Source organism: Electrophorus electricus, chromosome 21, assembly GCF_041902795.1.
Source record: "Electrophorus electricus isolate QZ-2024a chromosome 21, ASM4190279v1, whole genome shotgun sequence".
Taxonomy (NCBI): domain Eukaryota; kingdom Metazoa; phylum Chordata; class Actinopteri; order Gymnotiformes; family Gymnotidae; genus Electrophorus; species Electrophorus electricus.
In genome coordinates, this window is record NC_137517.1 from 12,253,384 (window position 1) to 12,273,103 (window position 19,720).

A 19,720-nucleotide genomic window follows, 5' to 3' on the forward strand; every position below is an offset into this window, starting at 1 on the left:
ATGTTCACACACTTTATGATCTTTCAGATCAAACACAAGGATAGAAAGTACCATGGAAACACTGACACTGATCCTCAACAGACTAAAAAGACAATTCTGGCACTGGGAAAACTGGCTTTCCAACAGCTGGAAAAGGGCAACCTGATCTTCTATGAGGAAGACCTAAGAGAGTGTGGCATTGATGTCAAAGTAGTGTCACTGTACTCAGGAGTGTGTACCCAAATCTTCAGAGAGGAGTCTGGGCTTCACCTGGGGAAGGTGTTCAGCTTTGTGCATCTTAGCATTCAGGAGTTTCTGGCTGCTTTATATGCATATCTCTCCTTCATCTCCAAAAAGGAAAAATGTGTTGAAACAGCAAAAGAAAGGTCTCTTTAAAAGATCAACCATGTCTGACTTCCTTATGAATGCAGTGGACAAGGCCTTACAGAGTGAGAACGAACATCTGGACCTTTTCCTCCGCTTCCTTCTGGGTCTCTCACTGGAGTCCAATCAGACTCTCTTACAAGGCCTACTGACACAGAGGAAAAGAAGCTCTCACAGCAAAGAGGAAACAGTCAACTACATCAAGGAGAAGATCAGGGAGAATCCATCTCCAGAGAAATCCATCAATCTGTTCCACTGTCTGAATGAACTAAAGGATCATTCTCTAGTACAGGAAGTCCAGACATACCTAAGCAGAGGAGGTGACCATTGTCTCCATGGAGCCAGTCTCTCTCCAGCTCAGTGGTCAGCTCTGGTGTTTGTGTTGCTGAACTCAGAAGAGGAGCTGGATGAGTTTGACCTGAGTAAATATGACCCATCAGAGGAATGTCTACTGAGACTGCTTCCAGTGGTCACAGCATCCAGAAAAGCTGTGTGAGTATTTTCATTCATAAACACATTACTGCACTGGTGTTAGTACATCATGATCTCCATCATAAGGTACTTTTGTTAATTTGTAAGTGTTTCCTAAACTCCTTTGTAACTAATGTATCATGTACCCTAATTACTATTTAAGGTGTTAGCTGAACCACTCATTAATCCTAAAGAATTTACACACACACACACACACACACACACACACACACACATACATCTCTCTTTTACCCACATTAACATTCTCTTTCACATTTTCACAGCCAGTTATGGAAACAGATGCAGGCCAAGATGTAACATGTGTAAAACATAATAAATTTACCTGAATTAATTATAATTACAAAGATATTAGAGTAAATTCTGTTGTGTAGCCCAGTGTAGGTGAGAATGTGTAACTAACTTTAGAAAATTACTCATCTGAGTTGTATTTCTGAGCTGGTGTATGCAAAGTAGTCTTGTTTTTTTTTTCCACTTTTCCTGAACATGTTTCTGTTTCTGTGTGTCTGCCCTTTTTACCAAAGTCTGCTGTTTGGTCTTCCTAGTGCTGACCTTTGCCTGTTAACACTGTTTGCTTTTTGGACTGTGGACTGGTTGTTGTTCCTCGTATTTAAATGAGACTTTTTCCCATTTTATACAAACCAGCGCTGGACTCTGCTCCTGCCCTCCCGCTGACAGTGAGAACAAAGATGAGCACAGCAGTGGGGGAAGATGAGAACAAAACTACATAGACCAGAGTTTGGACTACAACTCAGAATAATGGGTTCAGTCTTCTGTATATGACCCATAATAGTCCACATATTCAAACCAGCTGATGGACAAACCTGAAAACATAAATACCTGTTGTGATGGTGGCGGCACAGAGGAAGCGAAAGGCAAGGTTGAGCCAAAGTGCTCTTTATTCTGCATTGTCAATACGTGAAAAACCACAACAAATTATCAACGATACTCAGTCCTAACACTCTGTGTAGCGATGTACAGGGTGGAAGTGAGAAGTCCGGCGTTCCACTAATGTGCAGCGCTTTCTCTCAGGACCTGTGAGTTTAAATAGAGAGAGAGAACACGGGACAGGTGAAGGTGATTAGTAGGCAGGGGACTGGGAACAAGGCAGGGATGTAGTGCGCTCCCTAGCAGGAGTGGGCGTGTCCCTCCTTCTGGATGCCCGGCCAACCGTGACACCTGGCAAATATAAGCAATCCCTTAAAACTGTTTAAAAAAAGAAATGACAGGTCTTCTCTCTGACTAGTCACTGTTGTGTCTGAAAATAATCATAGTTTACTAAGCAAGTCTTTACTAAATAAATAAATCTTTATTTATTTATCTTTGATCCATGTTTATTCAGTGAATACATGGTAATATTTTACATTTCCCTTGTTCAAGATTATTGAAACTGATATTGAAGGCCTTGCATAGTGTGTCTCTAAAAGAGCAACTTTGTTAAAGAGTAGCTTCTCGTCTTCTATTAATATGAGCTCCTGGCTGCACCCACAAACGCTGCTCTCTCAGGCTCAAGTGGTGATCTTCAGCTGGGTCCTGCCTGAGACACCCAGCAGATGCAGCAGGACTAGAGCAGGTGAAGGGTACTGTGGAGAGACAGGCTGAGGGGATGGAGATGGACATTCTTCTCCACACACATCAGTTCCTCCTCTTATCCTAAGAGACACTGATGAGCCAGTATATCCAGGGCTTTCTCCTCTTCTGGGGTTTGTGTGGATATCACTCCCCACTGCTCAGTGTGAACTGCCTGCACTTAATCTCTGCACAATATCATCACACTGCTTCTTTCTCTGTTACACAAACTAACAGTTTTGTTCAGTTTCCTCCACAGGAATATGGAACTCCATGATTATAAAATTGTATTCACCCTTCTGTGATGTTTAACAGGTTAAGGAGGATGCGGGGACGAGGCACGTTAAACATAACATACATTTTAATCATAAGCACAACTCAACACACACAAACACACTACATATGTCAAACACCGACAACCTTGACGATACGACACGAGACTTATATACACTCATGACAATTACACACAACAAGGATCAGGTGCACAACACAAGAGGGCGTGGCAATACGGACAGACACGCACACGCACACATTTGAGGGGTTAGGGGCTGTACCATGACACTTCTGTCTGTCCTCCAATACTTTAGTGTCTGAATCAGTGGCTGTTTATACTGTTAGTGTCTTTGATCAGTTTATAGTAATTCAGTTTGCACTGTCAATGTATTGTTTGCCTGTTGACTTGTGGGACTGTTTCCAAACTTAGTGAGCAGTGGAGCTAACAAAGAAGCAGTTTTAATTTGTTTATTTTCTTGTTAACAGTGCTCTGAATTAACACACCTCACACACAGTGTGTCACCCCCCCCCACCCCCACACCACACATTGTAACTTTTTGTGTGTGTGGTTGTGTGGGGGTGAGGCAGTGTGATTGTGATTATGTGTTTGCATTTGTGTAAGCATGTGTGTGCGCACATGCTCATTAGCATAGGGTGTGTGTGCGTGTACTGATCTGTAAATGTGAGGGGTTTTTCTCCTTCTCTCTGCAGGCTGGATAACTGCAGTATTACAGATGAAGGCTGTGCTGCTCTGGCTTCAGCTCTGAGGTCAAACCCCTCATCACACCTGAGAGAGCTGAATCTGAACTTCAATAAACCAGGTGACTCAGGAGTGAAGCAGCTCTCTGCTCTACTGGAGGATCCACACTGTAAACTGGAGAAACTACAGTGAGTTACTGATTTTCTGTCTCTTTATATACACACACACACATACACACACACACACACAAGCACACATACATACACATACAGTCAAACCCAATATCCTCGCACACATATGCGCACGCTCAATATCATCAGTCAGTATCCTCAAACACACACGCACAAATACACACTGTCATTAAGCTCTCTCTCTCCCTCTCTCTCTCATACACACAAACACACAGTCAGTATCCTCTCACGTGTACACATTCAGTATCCACACACACACACATGCACACACAAACATGGAGTCAATATCCCCACACACACAAATACATACACACAGATATAATTGCTATTACCCTCTTCCTCTTTCTGACACACACATTCCATCACTGTATTAATTAGATTCACATTTACTCACTCACACACTCACTTACTCATTCTCTCTATATACACACACACCATCACTGCATCACTATCACAACATGTGTATGTATACTGATCTGTAAGTGTGAGGAGTTTCTCCTTCTCTCTGCAGGCTGGATAATTGCAGTATTACAGAGGAAGGCTGTGCTGCTCTGGCTTCAGCTCTGAGGTTAAACCCCTCATCACACCTGAGAGAGCTGAATCTGAACTACAATAAACCGGGACACTCAGGAGTGAAGCAGCTCTCTGCTCTACTGAAGGATCCACACTGTAAACTGGAGAAACTACAGGGAGTTACTGTCTCTTTATGCACACACACACACACACACACACACACACACACACACACACACACACACACACACACACACACACACACACACACACACACACACACACAGATATAATTGCTATTACCCTCTTCCTCTTTCTGACACACACACACCATCACTGTATTAATTAGCTTCACATTCACTCCCTCACTCAATCTCTCTATATACACACACACTATCACTGCATCACTAACACAACATGTAATGTTTGTGTGTTTGCATGCATGTGTACTGATCTGTAAGTGTGAGGAGTTTTTCACCTTCTCTTTGCAGGCTGGTTAACTACAGTATTACAGAAAAAAGTTGTGCTGCTCTGGCTTCAGCTCTGAGGTCAAACCCCTCATCACACCTGAGAGAGCTGAATCTGAAACACAATAAACCAGGAGAGTCAGGAGTGAAGCAGCTCTCTGCTCTACTGGAGGATCCACACTGTCAACTGGAGAAACTAGAGTGAGTTACTGACTTACTGTCTCTTTACACACACACACACACACACACACACACAGTCAGTATCATCTCACAGACACACTCACACACAGACAGTCAGTATCCTTTCAAAAACGCGCACAACACACACACAGTCAGTATCCTCTCAAGAGTGTGCACAAACATACACACGCGAACAGTGGCTATCCTATTACTCTTTGACACACACACACACACACACACACACACATGCAGTCAATACCCCTGCCTGACACACACAGAAAAATATCCATCCCACAAACACGCGCACACACACACACACACACACACACACACACACACACACACACACACACACACAATGGGTGTCCTCTCACTCACACACACACAATGTGTGCTGATCTGTAAGTATGAGGAATTTCTCCTTCTCTCTACAGGCTGTATAACTGCAGTATTACAGATCAAGGTTGTGCTGCTCTGGCTTCAGCTCTGAGGTCAAACCCCTCATCACACCTGAGAGAGCTGAATCTGAACCACAATAAACCAGGAGACTCAGGAGTGAAGCAGCTCTCTGCTCTACTGAAGGATCCACACTGTAAACTGGAGAAACTACAGTGAGTTACTGACTTACTGCCTCTTTACACACACACACACACACACACACACACACACACACATATTGTTGGTGTCCTATCACTCTCTCTCTCTCTCTCACACACACACACACTTTCACTCACTCATTCTCTCTGTATAAACACACACACACTATCACTGCATCACTATCACAACATGTATTGTGTGTGTGTTTGCACATATGTACTGATCTGTAAGTGTGAGGAATTTTTCTCCTTCTCTCTGCAGGCTGGTTAACTGCAGTATTACAGATAAAGGTTGTGCTGCTCTGGCTTCAGCTCTGAGGTCAAACCCCTCATCACATCTGAGAGAGCTGAATCTGAACTTCAATAAACCAGGAGACTCAGGAGTGAAGCAGCTCTCTGCTCTACTGGAGGATCCACACTGTAAACTGGAGAAACTACAGTGAGTTACTGACTTTCTCTCTCTCACATACACACAGGCACACACAGACACACACAGTCAATATCCTCTCACTCTCACACGCAAGCACACACACATACACAGCATGAGAGGATGTTGTCAGTATCCTCTCACACACGCTGTCAGTATCCTCGCACACACACACACACACACACACACACACACACTCAATATCATCACACTCACAGTCAGTATCCTCATGCACACGCGCGCGCACACACACATACCATCAGAATCCTCTCACACACACACACAGTCATTATCCTCTCTCACTGACACACACACACCTTTCCGTAACACCCCTCCCCATACACAAACAACAAAACATGCCCAAAACGTCAACATCTGGAAAGAGCATCTGCCACTACATTTTCTGAACCCTTTTTATGTTTGATGTCAATATTAAACACTTGTTTAATCAGAGACCAACGTATTAAGCATTGATTGGCATTAGCCATATTCTGCAAGAACACGAGCGGATTGTGATCAGTGTATATGGTAATGGGGCCCGGACGACCACCAAGGTACACCTCAAAATGTTGTAACACTAGGAGGAGCGCAAGGGCCTCCTTCTCAGTAGTGCTATAGGCCAGCTGATGTTTCACAAACTTTCTAGAAAAATTACAAATAGGGTGATCTAGACCTTGTGAGTCCTCTTGCAGGAGGACAGCACCGGCTCCACTACCACTGGCATCTACCTCAAGTGTAAAAGGACGAGTAAAATCAGCGGTTGCTAGAACAGGAGTGCTGAATCAGCTTTCACTGAGTCAAATGCATCTTGACAGGGTTGTGACCATTCAAAAGGGGTGGTGTCACAAAGCAAATTTGTGAGGGGTAAAACAACATCAGAGAAGTTCCTACAAAAGCAACGATAAAAACCTGCCATGCCCAAAAAGCGTCGGAGTTGTCTTTTCGTCTCTGGGGCAGGAAAAGACTTGATTGCTTGTACTTTGGCATCAAGAGGAGGCACACTACTACAACCCAACAGTTTCCCCAAGTAGGCAACCTCACTCTTCCCAAAATCACATTTTTCAAGATTAAGCACAATGGAGGCTCCAATAGCTTCTTAAAAACAAGATCAAGCAACTGTACATGTTGTTCCCAAGTTTTGGTATACACAACCACATCATCCAAATAGACTTCACAGTTAGGCACGTCACCTAAAATCATAATCATCAAACACCGAAAGGTAGAAGGGCATTTTAAGACCAAAAGGCATTACCGTATATTGTAGGAAACAGTCAGGGGTAGCAAATGCCAAAATGTCAGATGCATGAGAGGTTAATGGAACTTGCTGATATCCCTAAAGTAAATCAAGCTTACTTACAAATCTAGCTGAACCCCATCTTATCCACACAATCCTCCATTCTAGGCATTGGGAAGGAACCAGAAACAATAACTGCATTTATTTTTCTGTAGTCAGTGCAGAAGCCGTATGTGCCATCTGGTTTTAGCACCAGAAAGCATGGGGAACACCAGGCACTAACACTAGGGATAGCAAGATGATTTTCTAACAAATACTTGGTTTCTTGATTTAGCAATGTACATTTCTGGGGATTGGTATGATATGGGTGTTGTCTAATGGGTGAATGAGAATCAACATCAATGTCATGCTGAAGGACAGTCGTACGAGTGGGAACGTCTGAAAATAATGTGAGGTATTTCTGAATGAGACTGCTGATGAAGAGTGCTCTGGGTGAAGGCTTAGACTCCAGGGGCTCATCGTCATTGGTGTTTCCTGATTCCATTTCCAACCCCAAAAGTGGGATCCTCGTGGAGGGACTCCTTCACCTTCATTGAAGGGTACATAAAGCGATCGGAATCCACGTCTGACCGGAGACTACTGTTGTCATAGTCCTCATCCATGCCATAATCCTCATAACTGTCCCGATATTCCGGTTACGTAAAACCCTGCAGATTTACCATTCTGAATTCCAGGAAGGGCAAGCACGATTCCACAGAGTCTGACCATGGATCTCCAGGCCCTCCCTAAATATCCCAGTGGCGCTCTCACCCTCTGCACTGGCATGGAGCATGCCCACTACTATGAAGAGTTCCTTCACATGGGCTGGACTGGGACGGTTACATCACTTCTTTGCCTTTTTCCAGAGGCAGTCTGCAAAGGTGAGTCATTGTATAAACACAGATGTTTAATGAACATGACAAAAATGAAACCAAAACACAAAGTACTGCTCAGTGATGAGACAAAAACACAACAAACAATAAGCAATTTGTGCACGTTGACACAGTGCATATAGGGTCAAACACCGACAAAGACCAACAACTAACCAGGACCTTAAATATACACATTAACAAGGGAGATAACCAGAGACAGGTATGACACATGGGTGGGGTGTGGCAATGAAGACACACACATGTGACGTCAAACAAACAGCGAGGAGTCTAGGAGGAGGGGGCCGTGCCATGACAGTGTATATTTATATATGTGACATCTGCTATAATCTTTGATGTGGGATCCAGTCAGGAGAGTGGAGGGGAGCAAGGTGACTCCCATGATGCTGTGTGCCTGTCACGTCTACAGACCAGAGCATTCCCCATTTCCCAGGCAACCTAGTAACTTCCGGGGTTTTGTCATTCTCTATGGTTCCCTGTCTCCTCCCCTTTGTCTCCCAACTGTTTCTAATTTATCCCTGATTATAGTCTTATAAAAAATAAAACCGTTCCTATGTATCTTGTTTGACAGTTATTGTTTCTCCTCGCTTATGGTTAGCTTTTGTTTCTCCTTGTGCCTTCGTTGATATGTGTTTGATAATATGTCTCTCTTGGTTGTTGGTTAGTTCTCGTCGGTCTTTGTTTCGCTTTGTTTTGGTTAGAGTGTGTTTGTCTTTCATTGTGTTTGTGATAAGAACCTGTGTTACACCTAGCTCCTTGCTCCTGTTTTGTTTGTTTACATCTCATTTGTGCTCTCCCTCTGTGTTTGCCGTCTACGCTGCCTTTCCCGTAAATGCTTACCCGGTATTGCTGTCTGTCTTTGATTTTGTTCAGTGTTTGTTTGTTTATTAAAACTAAGTGTTTCTTTATCCTATTTGTCACGATCGTTTTGGTTTTACTTGTTAGTTCCATTTCACGTAACACGCAAGGTGTCGGCACTTCACACGTGTGTTCCTGTTGTTTTTCTATCCTTTATATTTCATTTTGTTAAAATCATGCTATATGGAGCTGTCTTTAATCGTATTAGCTTTTCAAAGCTTCAAATGTGAAGTTTTACATTCATTTTTGTAGACATTTGTTAATCCCAGTTATCTCACTCTTTCTTGCATTATGCACTGGCTCACCGTATCACTGTATGTGACAGTTTCTCTTTCGAAAGCTTGCCTGAACGTTGGCATATTTTGACAGTTTTCAGTCTGTTCTGCCTTGCTTTCCTTTATGCAGTTTTCCATGCTTGGTTAAATATGTGGGTTCAGAGCTGGAATAAATAATAACATACCCATTAAAGATGCTCCTACATGCTGCAGTGTGTCTTTCCATTTTTTATTTTTGTTCATTTATTTTTTTTGGCAACTAATAAGTTAAAAACAATTTGCAGACACTTCAATACTGAACAAAGCAGAATATCCCGATACATTTTTTGATAGTTTACATCAGTGTCCAGGATACATTCCAAGAACAGATCTTAAGCTTTACAGCATTTGGCAGGCGCTCTTATTCAAAGCAAATTACATTTTAAAGCAAATTCTAGCTGGTTATTCATTAATAGGTCTTTGTTATTGCTGTACATCAAAAAAGCTGTAATATCAATAATATTCAAGAATCTTTCTAAAAGAGCAAGAATTTGCCTCTCAAAAACAAGACATGCCTCTCTTGTCTGCATCAAAATTTATGTTTGTCTTAAAAGTCAAATCCTAAAACCTTAGCCGGTTACTTGTGCACAACCAGAATTTTTGATGCACTTTGTTCCTCACTGCACTAGTGCTCTGCATATGTAAAAATGAAGACCCAGAACATGCAAAGATGTCATCAAAATACAGAATAGTTGTTTTGAGGAATCTAAAATCTATGATTGTCAATATTTGTTTATCACAGCATAATCACAGCTGCTAGCTAGTGTAACTAGTTAAGAGTGCATTTTGACCAATATCTACCTAAAGTAAGCTACTTTGAGTGGTTAACTACCTAACCTAGCTATTTCCTTTACTTAGCTATTTTGTCCTGACATGTTTGAATCAAAACGAAATGAAAATCTTTCCTGATTGTTTGCTGAATCAATTCTTGATGATTCAGGGTAGCTAGCCAACCTAGTGAATTTAGCCACCTGGTCAAAGTGTAAAAGCCATGATTATTAAGGTTGTCTGCCAGATTTAATAAAAAAAAGAAAGAAACAAGTTCACATGAAATGGGCCTTAATGAAGACATTGCTTTAGCCAAAGAAATCTAATCATTTCCAATGTACCATTACAGGAGGAGAAAAAACACCAAAATCTAGGTTGAAGTTTAAGGTAGCATGTTAACTAATCATCGGCATGTGAGTGACTATAACAGCTGATACCTGCTTGTAAAGTGTCCTTGAGTCTGAGAAAGGTGCCATATAAATGTTAATAATAATAATAATAATAATAATAATAATAATAATAATAGCTAGCAAGATTAAACAAAAAGCATCAGGGAGATGAGGAAGAAAATATGTTACTTGCAGGTTTGTCAGCATGGGGAGATTTACATGTGGGTTCTTATAATGCGCCACATAAAAAAGTGAACAGAGCTTGAATGATGTGATATTGTTAAGGGACTGAGGGGGCAAAACATTCAATTAATATTACAAATACAAGAAATTTTATACACATTTACCGTGTATATGTGAATGGTTTATACATTGAAAAAATGCATCAAAAACAAATAAGATGAACAGTTGCATAGCTCGATAGGCCTAATATATTAATGGACAGAACACAGGAGAACAACCTCTGCGCTTGAGAGGAAATAATATATTTTAACTTACACTAACTGTCAATCAAAAGGTCCAGTAATACACAGTCCAGAAGTACATTTTAGTAATGCTAAAACGAGACAGCCGTGTTTATGTCGTCACACCTGCTGTTTGTGACGTCACAGAAGCAGATATATAAAAAGGCTTAACTGGCGTCATGGCTACCATTTTGACAGAGTGCGCAAACTGGACAAACCAAACTACGAACTACAAGGATATTCAACAATTGTTATTTCACATTTTCCTGTGGATAAATTGGATTATTGTCAGATATAGATTTCTCCGATATCAAAAGTAGGCCTAACTATCCTCTTTAAGGCAAACTGGGAAATGTCTATATGAAAAGAATGCATAAAGGAAATAATTTCCATGTGTTATTTAGATTGAGATGTCGTGTGTTTATATACAAAGCGTATTATTTCTCTTGAAAAGTGCTGGGTTTTGGATTCGTTTCTGATGTCCCTTAAATTCGCATCCCATTTATCATGTATGGCTCGTGCGTTCACTTAAATCAGCCCTTGGTCTAAAAGGAAGAACGTCCACATTTATGGCGTTTGTATACTTGTCGGCATCGAAAAGTATCAGCAATGTAGTTTAAGATATATTTGTAATACAACTTTTGTATTTTGATTAAAATTCATTTTCGTTTCACGAAATATCAGTTGCGCTGCGTTTTGACATTGTGTGAAATTATAGGAGTTTTGAGATTATAATCATGAACGTTTTCAGATTCTGTCATTAGAAACACGATGACTAAAACATGCGTGTTACTTAAATTAACTAATAAATGAAGGAAAGATTGCTTATAGATGAAACATTAACATTTTTACTTTCAAAAAGTGGTGTGGATAAAAATAGCCATTTAGAAATGTTACAATGTCATTTTCAACCGTAGTGACATGTAGCATCCCCATCATAATTTACGCATATGTCCGTGAACAAATTAAAACTGTTACGTGTGTGCTGATCATCTTAAGAGAATATTGAATAGATTAAGAAAAGTGTCATGGCCCGAGTCCTGCAGGGCAAGGAGCAGAACTCACAGACCTCTCTCGTCCCAGACAAACATTTATTAGACACGAAAGATTAGTAATCAATGGTAACTGCACTCATATGTAACAAACCATTGCAGCGATGAATAAAGGGACAGGCAGAAACACACACGAGTACAACCAGTAAACAATGAACAATAACACTAACACGAACGTGTACACATGTACGATGACCGACATCGAACGAAACACACACAGTTTATAGAGGTATAATTTAATATTTATTTGTAAAGTATTAAAAGATTTAATATATTTTCTGGTTTTCCCCAGTGAGATCATCATGAGGGGAATAGGAAGTACAAAGAAGAACTTCTTCTCTGATTTGAAGAGCATCCTAGCTCCACAAAAAAGCCCTACAGAGGCAATGGCCAACCCAAATATTTCTCCTTTTCATTTTGTTAATTCGCAAAGAGGAGGAAGCAGCCACTATTTCCCAGAAATTTCTGGAGTCCCCCAGAGGAAGCCATATAAACCTCAAGTCTCTCAAAACCTGAGGAAATCTGGCACGGGCACAACATTAGCAGCACTGCTGAAGGCCACGGATGGAAAAAATGGTGGAAAGTCAACAGGCAGACTCCTGGGTGAAGGTCAGCGATGCAGCAAAGCTCAATTCCCTTCTCTTGTAGAGCCAGACACCAAAAGCAGTGCTGTGAGTGTGAAGGCTGATCACACTCCACCAGCTCCATCCATCTCAAGGCTACCCGCCCTCCACCCAAAACTGCCTGCTCTCAAACAAAAAAGCCCCAAGCCTGCTGTGACCCTGCACGTCCCCCACAAACATGTCAGGGAAGTCCCAGGAAAGGTGCAGGACAAGGACAGTCAGGTGAACACATTTTACAGCAGGCCAGAAGTGGGTGAGGTCCTTTATCAGGACCTGGAAAGCCTAACATCAGCCCGCCATTTTGCCTCCAAGGTTAAAGCTTCCCGGCACCAGCATGACCTGGGCTGCCACAAACCAATGCTCATCAGGAGGGCGACCTTACATAAGGTAGAGAGCAGAGCTACGTGCCCAGCTCCGCCTGCCCCCTCCCTTGTGCCACAGCGCAACCGTGTGCCCCGGGTGTGCAAGATTGAAGAGAAAACCAAGAGGCAGGACAAGTGCCAGTCTGGCCAGGCTGCCTCTACTTCCCCTGGAGCCAAAGAAACATATGTTGTGAAGATGTATTTCTCTCTGTTGTTAACAGGGAGAAGGAACTGTGGGCTTGACCAGGTGGGAGAACAGACAGGTGAGCATAGGGGACCTCGCGTCAATGGGTTAAAAAAAATGACTTCTTTTGACATTTATTTCACCCTCAAATACTAGAGTATTGAGTTAATTTTCTTTTAGGTTCTGTGTATCATTTAGCATTTCATCTGCTAAACTAGAAACTGTATTAAATGATGGCACATCTAAGGATATTTGAGAATGGAGTCTGTAACGAAAACCGCAGCAAAAGAATCAAGAATGTACTAAAGAGATTACATATAACACTCCTAAATTAACCTTATATTTCATAATTAGTGAAGAAACAGTCATTGTAGGCAATAGTCCTGTTCAGATTTGTTTTATTTGTCTGTTGTGTCTCAGCACCTGCTCCAGTGCATGTGAAATGAATGGACTTCACCTGCTCTGTAGATGACCACGGTCAGTTGCTTTACAGCCTCTGTAAGCAACAGAAACCTTCAGGGCCATGTTTGCACATTTGCTCTCCAACCTGAGATTGTCTGACATCCAGCATTCCTGACACTTATTACTTCCTGAGAAAAAAAAATATTTAAATAAATGCAATTTTAAATGTATGCAGAGATGTTGGTCTGTGATATTTCTGGTTCAGTTATCTTGAGTGTGTCTCCATTTCCTGTAGGATGACTAAAGAGAGAACCTCCAGTACAAATGTAAAAATGGGAGTACGTTTGTTGTCTTTCTTCACAACTGCTTCCTCTCCAACATACACATACTTGGGTTCTTTTCTGTCTACTGGACAAATACAACACACATTACATTTACTTTGACTTAAAGCACAAAGTTCCACTTCTGACTCTTGGTCTCTTCTGATTCAGAAAACAACAGTTCTCTTCTGCTGATTGATAATCAGGGAAAGAAAAACTTTTCAGATATGTAATGAGTTATGTTTGACAAAGTCACAAATGACACCAAACATAATTAACCAATGCTGATTTTAAAGACTGCATAGACCTACCGATCAAGTTATGTAAATGACCACATTACTTCCAGTGAGTAAAACCATAAGAAAATAAGTAATTAAGTAATTAATAGATAACTGTATCCAAGCCCCATTTACCACATTAGTACTTAATACTGATTTTTGAAAAAATAAAATAAATATAAGTACAGTAGAAATTGTCCGATCTTGCAGCTGTGAAAGTCAAAGGCTGTCACTCTTTGCTGGTAGTGGAACTGATTTAGCATTATAGGAAAATTCATAGATATAGTAATCATACGTTCTCCATACGTAATCATATGTAAACCAAAGACATAAAATGGTGAGATACTTTTACTGACCACTAAAAGTATCTGACCATTTTATGGCTTTGGTTTACTCCGTTGTCAGTAAGTTATTGGATGGATGAAAAATATTCCTGTGTATTATTTTTTTTTGACATTGTCTTTTGTTGTTGCTTAAAGCTGTAGATGTCTGTACGGTAGAGTATGTACGGTTACACTGTGTAATTCCTTATTCAAGTTTTAAGGATACGTTGAAAGAGTCTGAATGAGTATTGCACAAACTACCTACCAGGAATGTGCATGTGTGTGTGATACCGTTCATCAATAAATGTATCATCTAGAGGTGTTCTTAACAGTGCCCTTTTCAGTTTAGATCCCCTGGTCTGAAATGATATCCATACATGAGCTGCTGCAGCAGATGGAGAAGGAAGACAGTCTGCTCCTTCTGCAACACCACTGTGGTCTATATTCAGAGTCATGACATCACACAGCATTACATTACTAATCAGACAGCTTATTCAGCTTAGACTTGTGAATGTACTCATCCAATATAACTGTACTGAAGGGCACTGTTTAGAAGAATCATACCAGGTCATTACAGGCTTTAAGTGTAATGTAGTGCCACAGGGAAAGGACATTTAATAAACAAACAATGAAGACAAATGGCACTCACATGCAACACCAACACGTAACAGGAACAAAACAGAGACAATAAGCACAAACATGAACATGGGCAATAACTGACAACTAAGCACACACCTACAACAGTTTAAATACAGAGAGACTTAACAAGACTAAAGCAGGTGCAGGTGTGTGCTAAACATGGGTGTGGTTACAAACGAGACAAACAATGAACTCCCACTGTACGTGGCGGACCGTACCACGTGACAGTGAGATGGGAACATTCCGTGACAGTTTTTAAATTGCTTTTAAATGTGAAGGATATTCCATATCAATACATAATACTTTATGGAGCATTAGAATTGGTCTTCACTGGCTTTGAGTGAAGTGAGACATTAACATCTAGGTTGATTCACAAATAGCACATAGAGCTTACTTATGTTTTATGTGTTGACTAATGTTACACTGAACTGATGCTGCCAGTACTTGATCTGCTCGTCATTCTTTTTGTAGACTGAAGATTGCGTTCATGGTTTGACACAGGTAATGCAAAGATGGAGAATAGAGTTAACCGTAATATTATGATACACCCATGATTAGCTGTTTGTTAAAACTGTTGATTTGAATGACAATCCAAAAAAAAAAAGTATTTATATAGCACTTTTTACAACAGATGTCACAAAGCAGCTTTACAAATGTTCAAGTCCGAGCCCCCAGTGAGCAAGACAAGGGTGACAGTGGTGAGGAAAAACTCCCTAGAGCACGAGGAAGAAACCTTGTAAAGAAGAAAAGGCTCAAAGGGAGGGCCCATCCTCCTCTGGTCAACAATGGTCACCACAATAGTAACAATAAAAAAAAAAAAATCAATAAATAAATAAAATTTGTAAATAAGCAATTCATTAGTCCAGTTTTCTAAAAGTCCTAGTCTGGTCCCGATGGTGTGCACGTGTCCAAAACCCATCCCACAAGAGAACGTCCATCAAGGCCAACGGAGAAGTAGTTGGCCTGGGTGGAGGTGTGGTGGGCTACAGCAGGGGGCATCAGGGGTTGGTGGGGGTGAAATACCAAGGGCTAAAGGAAATGATAGAAAAGATGTGGGGGGGCAAGGCAGCTGTGGTTCCTGTGGTAATCGGAGCACTAGGGGCTGTAACCGCAATACTGGTGAACCCCCAAAACTGGCTCCAGCAAGTACCAGGAACAACAACGGAGCTCTCTGTCCAGAAGAATGAAATCCTGGGAACAGCTAAGATACTAAGATATGCAGGTGTGATGAAGTACTATGACAAAAACGGGGGATGGTTAGAAACAAGGAGGCAGTCACAGTGAACATAGTCAACTAAGATGACTCCACCAGCATGTAGCAGGCCATACCAAGTGTGGGTAGGGGAGTGTACGTTACACAAAATTGAATGATTAATCAATATCAAGAAAGTTTCAAATGTGACATTAGGAGGCGAGGCAGGCTGCAGAGGTGAGCCGTCATTCAAACAAAAACGTTTTATTTTGACACGAAGTAAAAAACAAAGGTAAAATACAATGCACACCACAGGGTTAAAAAAAGAGAAAACATAATCTAAACACAATAAGACAGCTGAGTATGGCAGCACACACTCGGTTAAAAACCCACAAGGAATGACTAACACAAGGATTTTAATACACATGTTAACAACTCTAATGAGGGACAGGTGTAATATGCATCTGACTATCAAGGGTGGGGGCATGGCAATGTAGAGACAGGTGTAATATGCATCTGACTATCAAGGGTGGGGGCATGGCAATGTAGAGACACACACACACACACACACACACACACACACACACACACACACACACACACACAATGACGATATTAACATTAACAAAAGTAGTTCTCTCATGGCATCCTTTTTTACGACCAATAACCTCTTAAACGCATAACCACGTCGTAATTACGACCTCCAAACTAGTAATTAGGACTTTCTGAGCAGGGCTGGAAGGCTGCGTTAATTAAGTTCAGTTCAGTAAGCTTTATAGTATTGCCAATTATAGTCTAGTATTATAGTATAGCATTAGCTTGTCAGAACCACCAATAAAACACAGAGCTAGCTAGCTAACGTTAGCAAACTACCAGCTAAACAAGTTAGCTAGCTAGCAGTTAGCGAGCGCTAGCTAGCTCAATTCGCCAGAATAACCACCAAGTCATCTATACAACAAGCTGTTAGCTAGCGAACTAAGTTAACGTTAGCCAGCAGTTAACTAACTCCTGTTCAAACACTGGGTTTCTCTAGCTTAACCGGTTCATTGGAACCATCTATGAAAAACTGCCTCAAAATACACTAATTGACTAGCTAGCTAGCCAGCCGTCGCAGCAAACAACTTAACAATGTATAGTTTGTTCACCAAAGTTCTCTCAAATGGATTTTGGGGATCTTCTTGAATGTGTGGGCACCTGAAATGCTAATATATTAGATTACTAATATATGACTGATATTTCTTTTCCGTAGGCCTTATACATTCTACAATCAATAATGACGACATTCAAACATTTATTGCAACATTTTAATAATTAAATATGATTTTCAGCGGATCTGAACAAACACAAGAACTGTAAGACCACACAGCACACGCTTCGCAGTGTTGATGTGCAAGCTTTTTTTTCTTTTTTTTCTAGCCAACAGATGTCACTCTTCTCTGTTGTCGGATTTCAATGCTCCAATGCATCGAATCTTTTTCGACACAATCAGGAAGAAGCTCTTAAAGCTTCAATGGGGCTTCATCCACCCATCATTACAAAATACGTTAACACAAACGAAGGCTTTGAAACACAGATTCTAATAAACACACCCATTCAAATAAACATGCAATGAACAGCCAAAAACAGAGCATCAGACAGGGTTTAAATACATGAACTTAACCAGGTAAGAAAAAGGGACAGGTGTGGAAAATCAAACGAGGGGCGGACAAACGAAACTATGCAATGGAACTGAAATATACAAGACAGGGAAAACACGGAACATGGAAGCTGGGAGGGACTGATCATAACACTAAGGATGCAACATGCCTTATTACAATTGTTTATAAAAAGTACACATAGTAATACATATGATGCAGAACACATGACCCTGTGGATCTTACAACAATTCATTTTAACCTCTTTAATTTTAAGGGATAACATTGTATTAATTCAAGTAACATAGTTATGGTACATAATAACTGTGCACCAATAATCAGAAACATTTAACTACAAGTAGCTGACCTTAGACCTGCAATATGAATCCATTGCCTGGTCCTGGTAATCAGACAGTTGTTGTTTTATATTACACCATTCCCAAGGATTATCTGGGTTGCTTTCAAGAGATGTATACTAAATGTATAGTATAGTAGATGTATAGTAAATACATGAAAAAAAAATACCCTGCAAAATTGAACAATATTTCTTGCCAGTACCAGACTCAAGGTATAATGTAAGAGTACCAGCAATAACTGCAGGTGGTATCAGGTACAAACAGAAAATAAGTCTTCTGATGATGGACATTTTTACAAGGGCATACAAAATCACTCAATACATTTTTCAGAAGCAACAAGGCTGATAATAATGAAGATAAGTGGATTTTTTAAAAGATGATTTGTAATCCGTGCCAGGTCCATTTCTATCTGAACTGACATTTGAGTGTGAAGACAAGCTTTTCAAGTTTTTCACATTAGCATAAGTGGGTAGGGACAGTTGTACACATAAGAGAGAAGCCCTGTGCATGTAGTATATTTTTTTAACCCTCAGATACACTACAGGTACATACAAGTATGCAAAATATACTTGCCCATACTTGTAAAGAATTTGTGAGACACAAAAAAAATTCTGATCTCTGTAATAGAAGTTGTTTAACCAATGAATGAACAACAGGGGTGAACAATTATTAATTGCTAAAATATTTGTGACTGTATACTTTTTTGTATTACATTATTATGTTTGTATTATATTATTTGTAATATATTGCTGAAAATGAATCATTATTTTATAGGAGCAAAAGTCTTATACAAGGGGAATAAAGCTGATATACATTTTTATTCTGAATGCATTTATTTATTAGTTTATTTTTTAACTAACAAATGTAATAGGAACCATTAACTTTAGAAGCCCCATTGTTAGTGAAGAGAACAATGAATTGCTGAAAATGAATTAGTATTTTATAGGAGCAAAAGACAGAATCTTCTGAAGGCATTTATTTATTAGTTAATTTTTAACAGCACTAAAGAACATTATGTTAAATGTTAATACCATATGAATCAGACTGAATTGGTTCACACAAATGGTGATTCTTATAGTGGATCATAAATGTATTACAAAGTGAAGTTGACATACTAGAATAAAAAAAATCAGGTGAATCCCAAAACAAGGTAGCCATAAGAAAACAAAGCTCAGCAAGAAAAAGCTGCAGGCCCCAATCCTACACATTTCTCAGAAGGTGGAGACACATCTCACAAGATGTGAGTTTTAATTTAACAAACTCAGAATTTAACGGTAAAAATCACAGCCTGCTTTTTGAACCGCACCAAGCAGTTTAGGTGGGCCCTCAAGATGGTGTGTTCAGTTAAGTGCATAATCTGGGTTTCCTGACCTGCTGTTTATTTACCGCAAGAGGAGCTCGACCAAAGCTAGCTCCCAACAACAGATTTGTCCCTCTACTGCCAGGAAAGTGATTCAAAGATAAAGAGGTAGAGCTTCTTCTTGCAAAAAATTGAGGCCCTCATCCAGTACAACACTTTTACACACGTACATACACAGTTAAAAACCATTCTGGACACTGGACATTCTACACTGAAAAAATTATTGATGTTTATTACTCTGAATACCTGCAGCTCAGTGCTGCAGACCATA

At 40.4% G+C, this 19,720-nt stretch overlaps 1 protein-coding gene, 1 long non-coding RNA gene and 1 pseudogene across 3 annotated transcripts in view; 2 read left to right on the forward strand and 1 right to left on the reverse strand.

Moving 5' to 3' along the window:
• Positions 1 to 5,352, forward strand: part of LOC145652859 (uncharacterized) — a 185,152-nt gene extending 179,800 nt beyond the window's left edge. Inside the window, exons 1-3 of one of the 2 annotated variants that reach the window (XR_014119129.1) lie at positions 3,286 to 3,582; positions 4,590 to 4,766; positions 5,180 to 5,352. This is a non-coding gene — a long non-coding RNA (uncharacterized LOC145652859). Of the gene's footprint in view, positions 1 to 3,285; positions 3,583 to 4,096; positions 4,276 to 4,589; positions 4,767 to 5,179 lie in introns of those variants that run through there. The other variant, XR_014119130.1, reaches the window with a different exon arrangement.
• LOC145652841 (NLR family CARD domain-containing protein 3-like) overlaps positions 1 to 19,720 on the reverse strand; it is a 260,507-nt pseudogene that overhangs the window by 106,648 nt on the left and 134,139 nt on the right.
• Positions 345 to 3,190, forward strand: LOC145652837 (NLR family CARD domain-containing protein 3-like). Its single transcript, XM_081704542.1, has 2 exons — positions 345 to 855; positions 1,498 to 3,190. Exons 1-2 carry the CDS (start codon positions 386 to 388, stop codon positions 1,565 to 1,567), a joined length of 540 nt encoding a protein of 179 aa, XP_081560668.1. The 5' UTR covers positions 345 to 385; the 3' UTR covers positions 1,568 to 3,190.

Coding starts and splice junctions, on each gene's coding strand:
- LOC145652837 (XM_081704542.1), top strand. CDS start 386: ATGTCTGACTTCCTTATGAATGCAGTGGACAAGGCCTTACAGAGTGAG. Junction 856..1,497: donor ACAGCATCCAGAAAAGCTGT/GTGAGTATTTTC, acceptor TATACAAACCAG/CGCTGGACTCTGCTCCTGCC.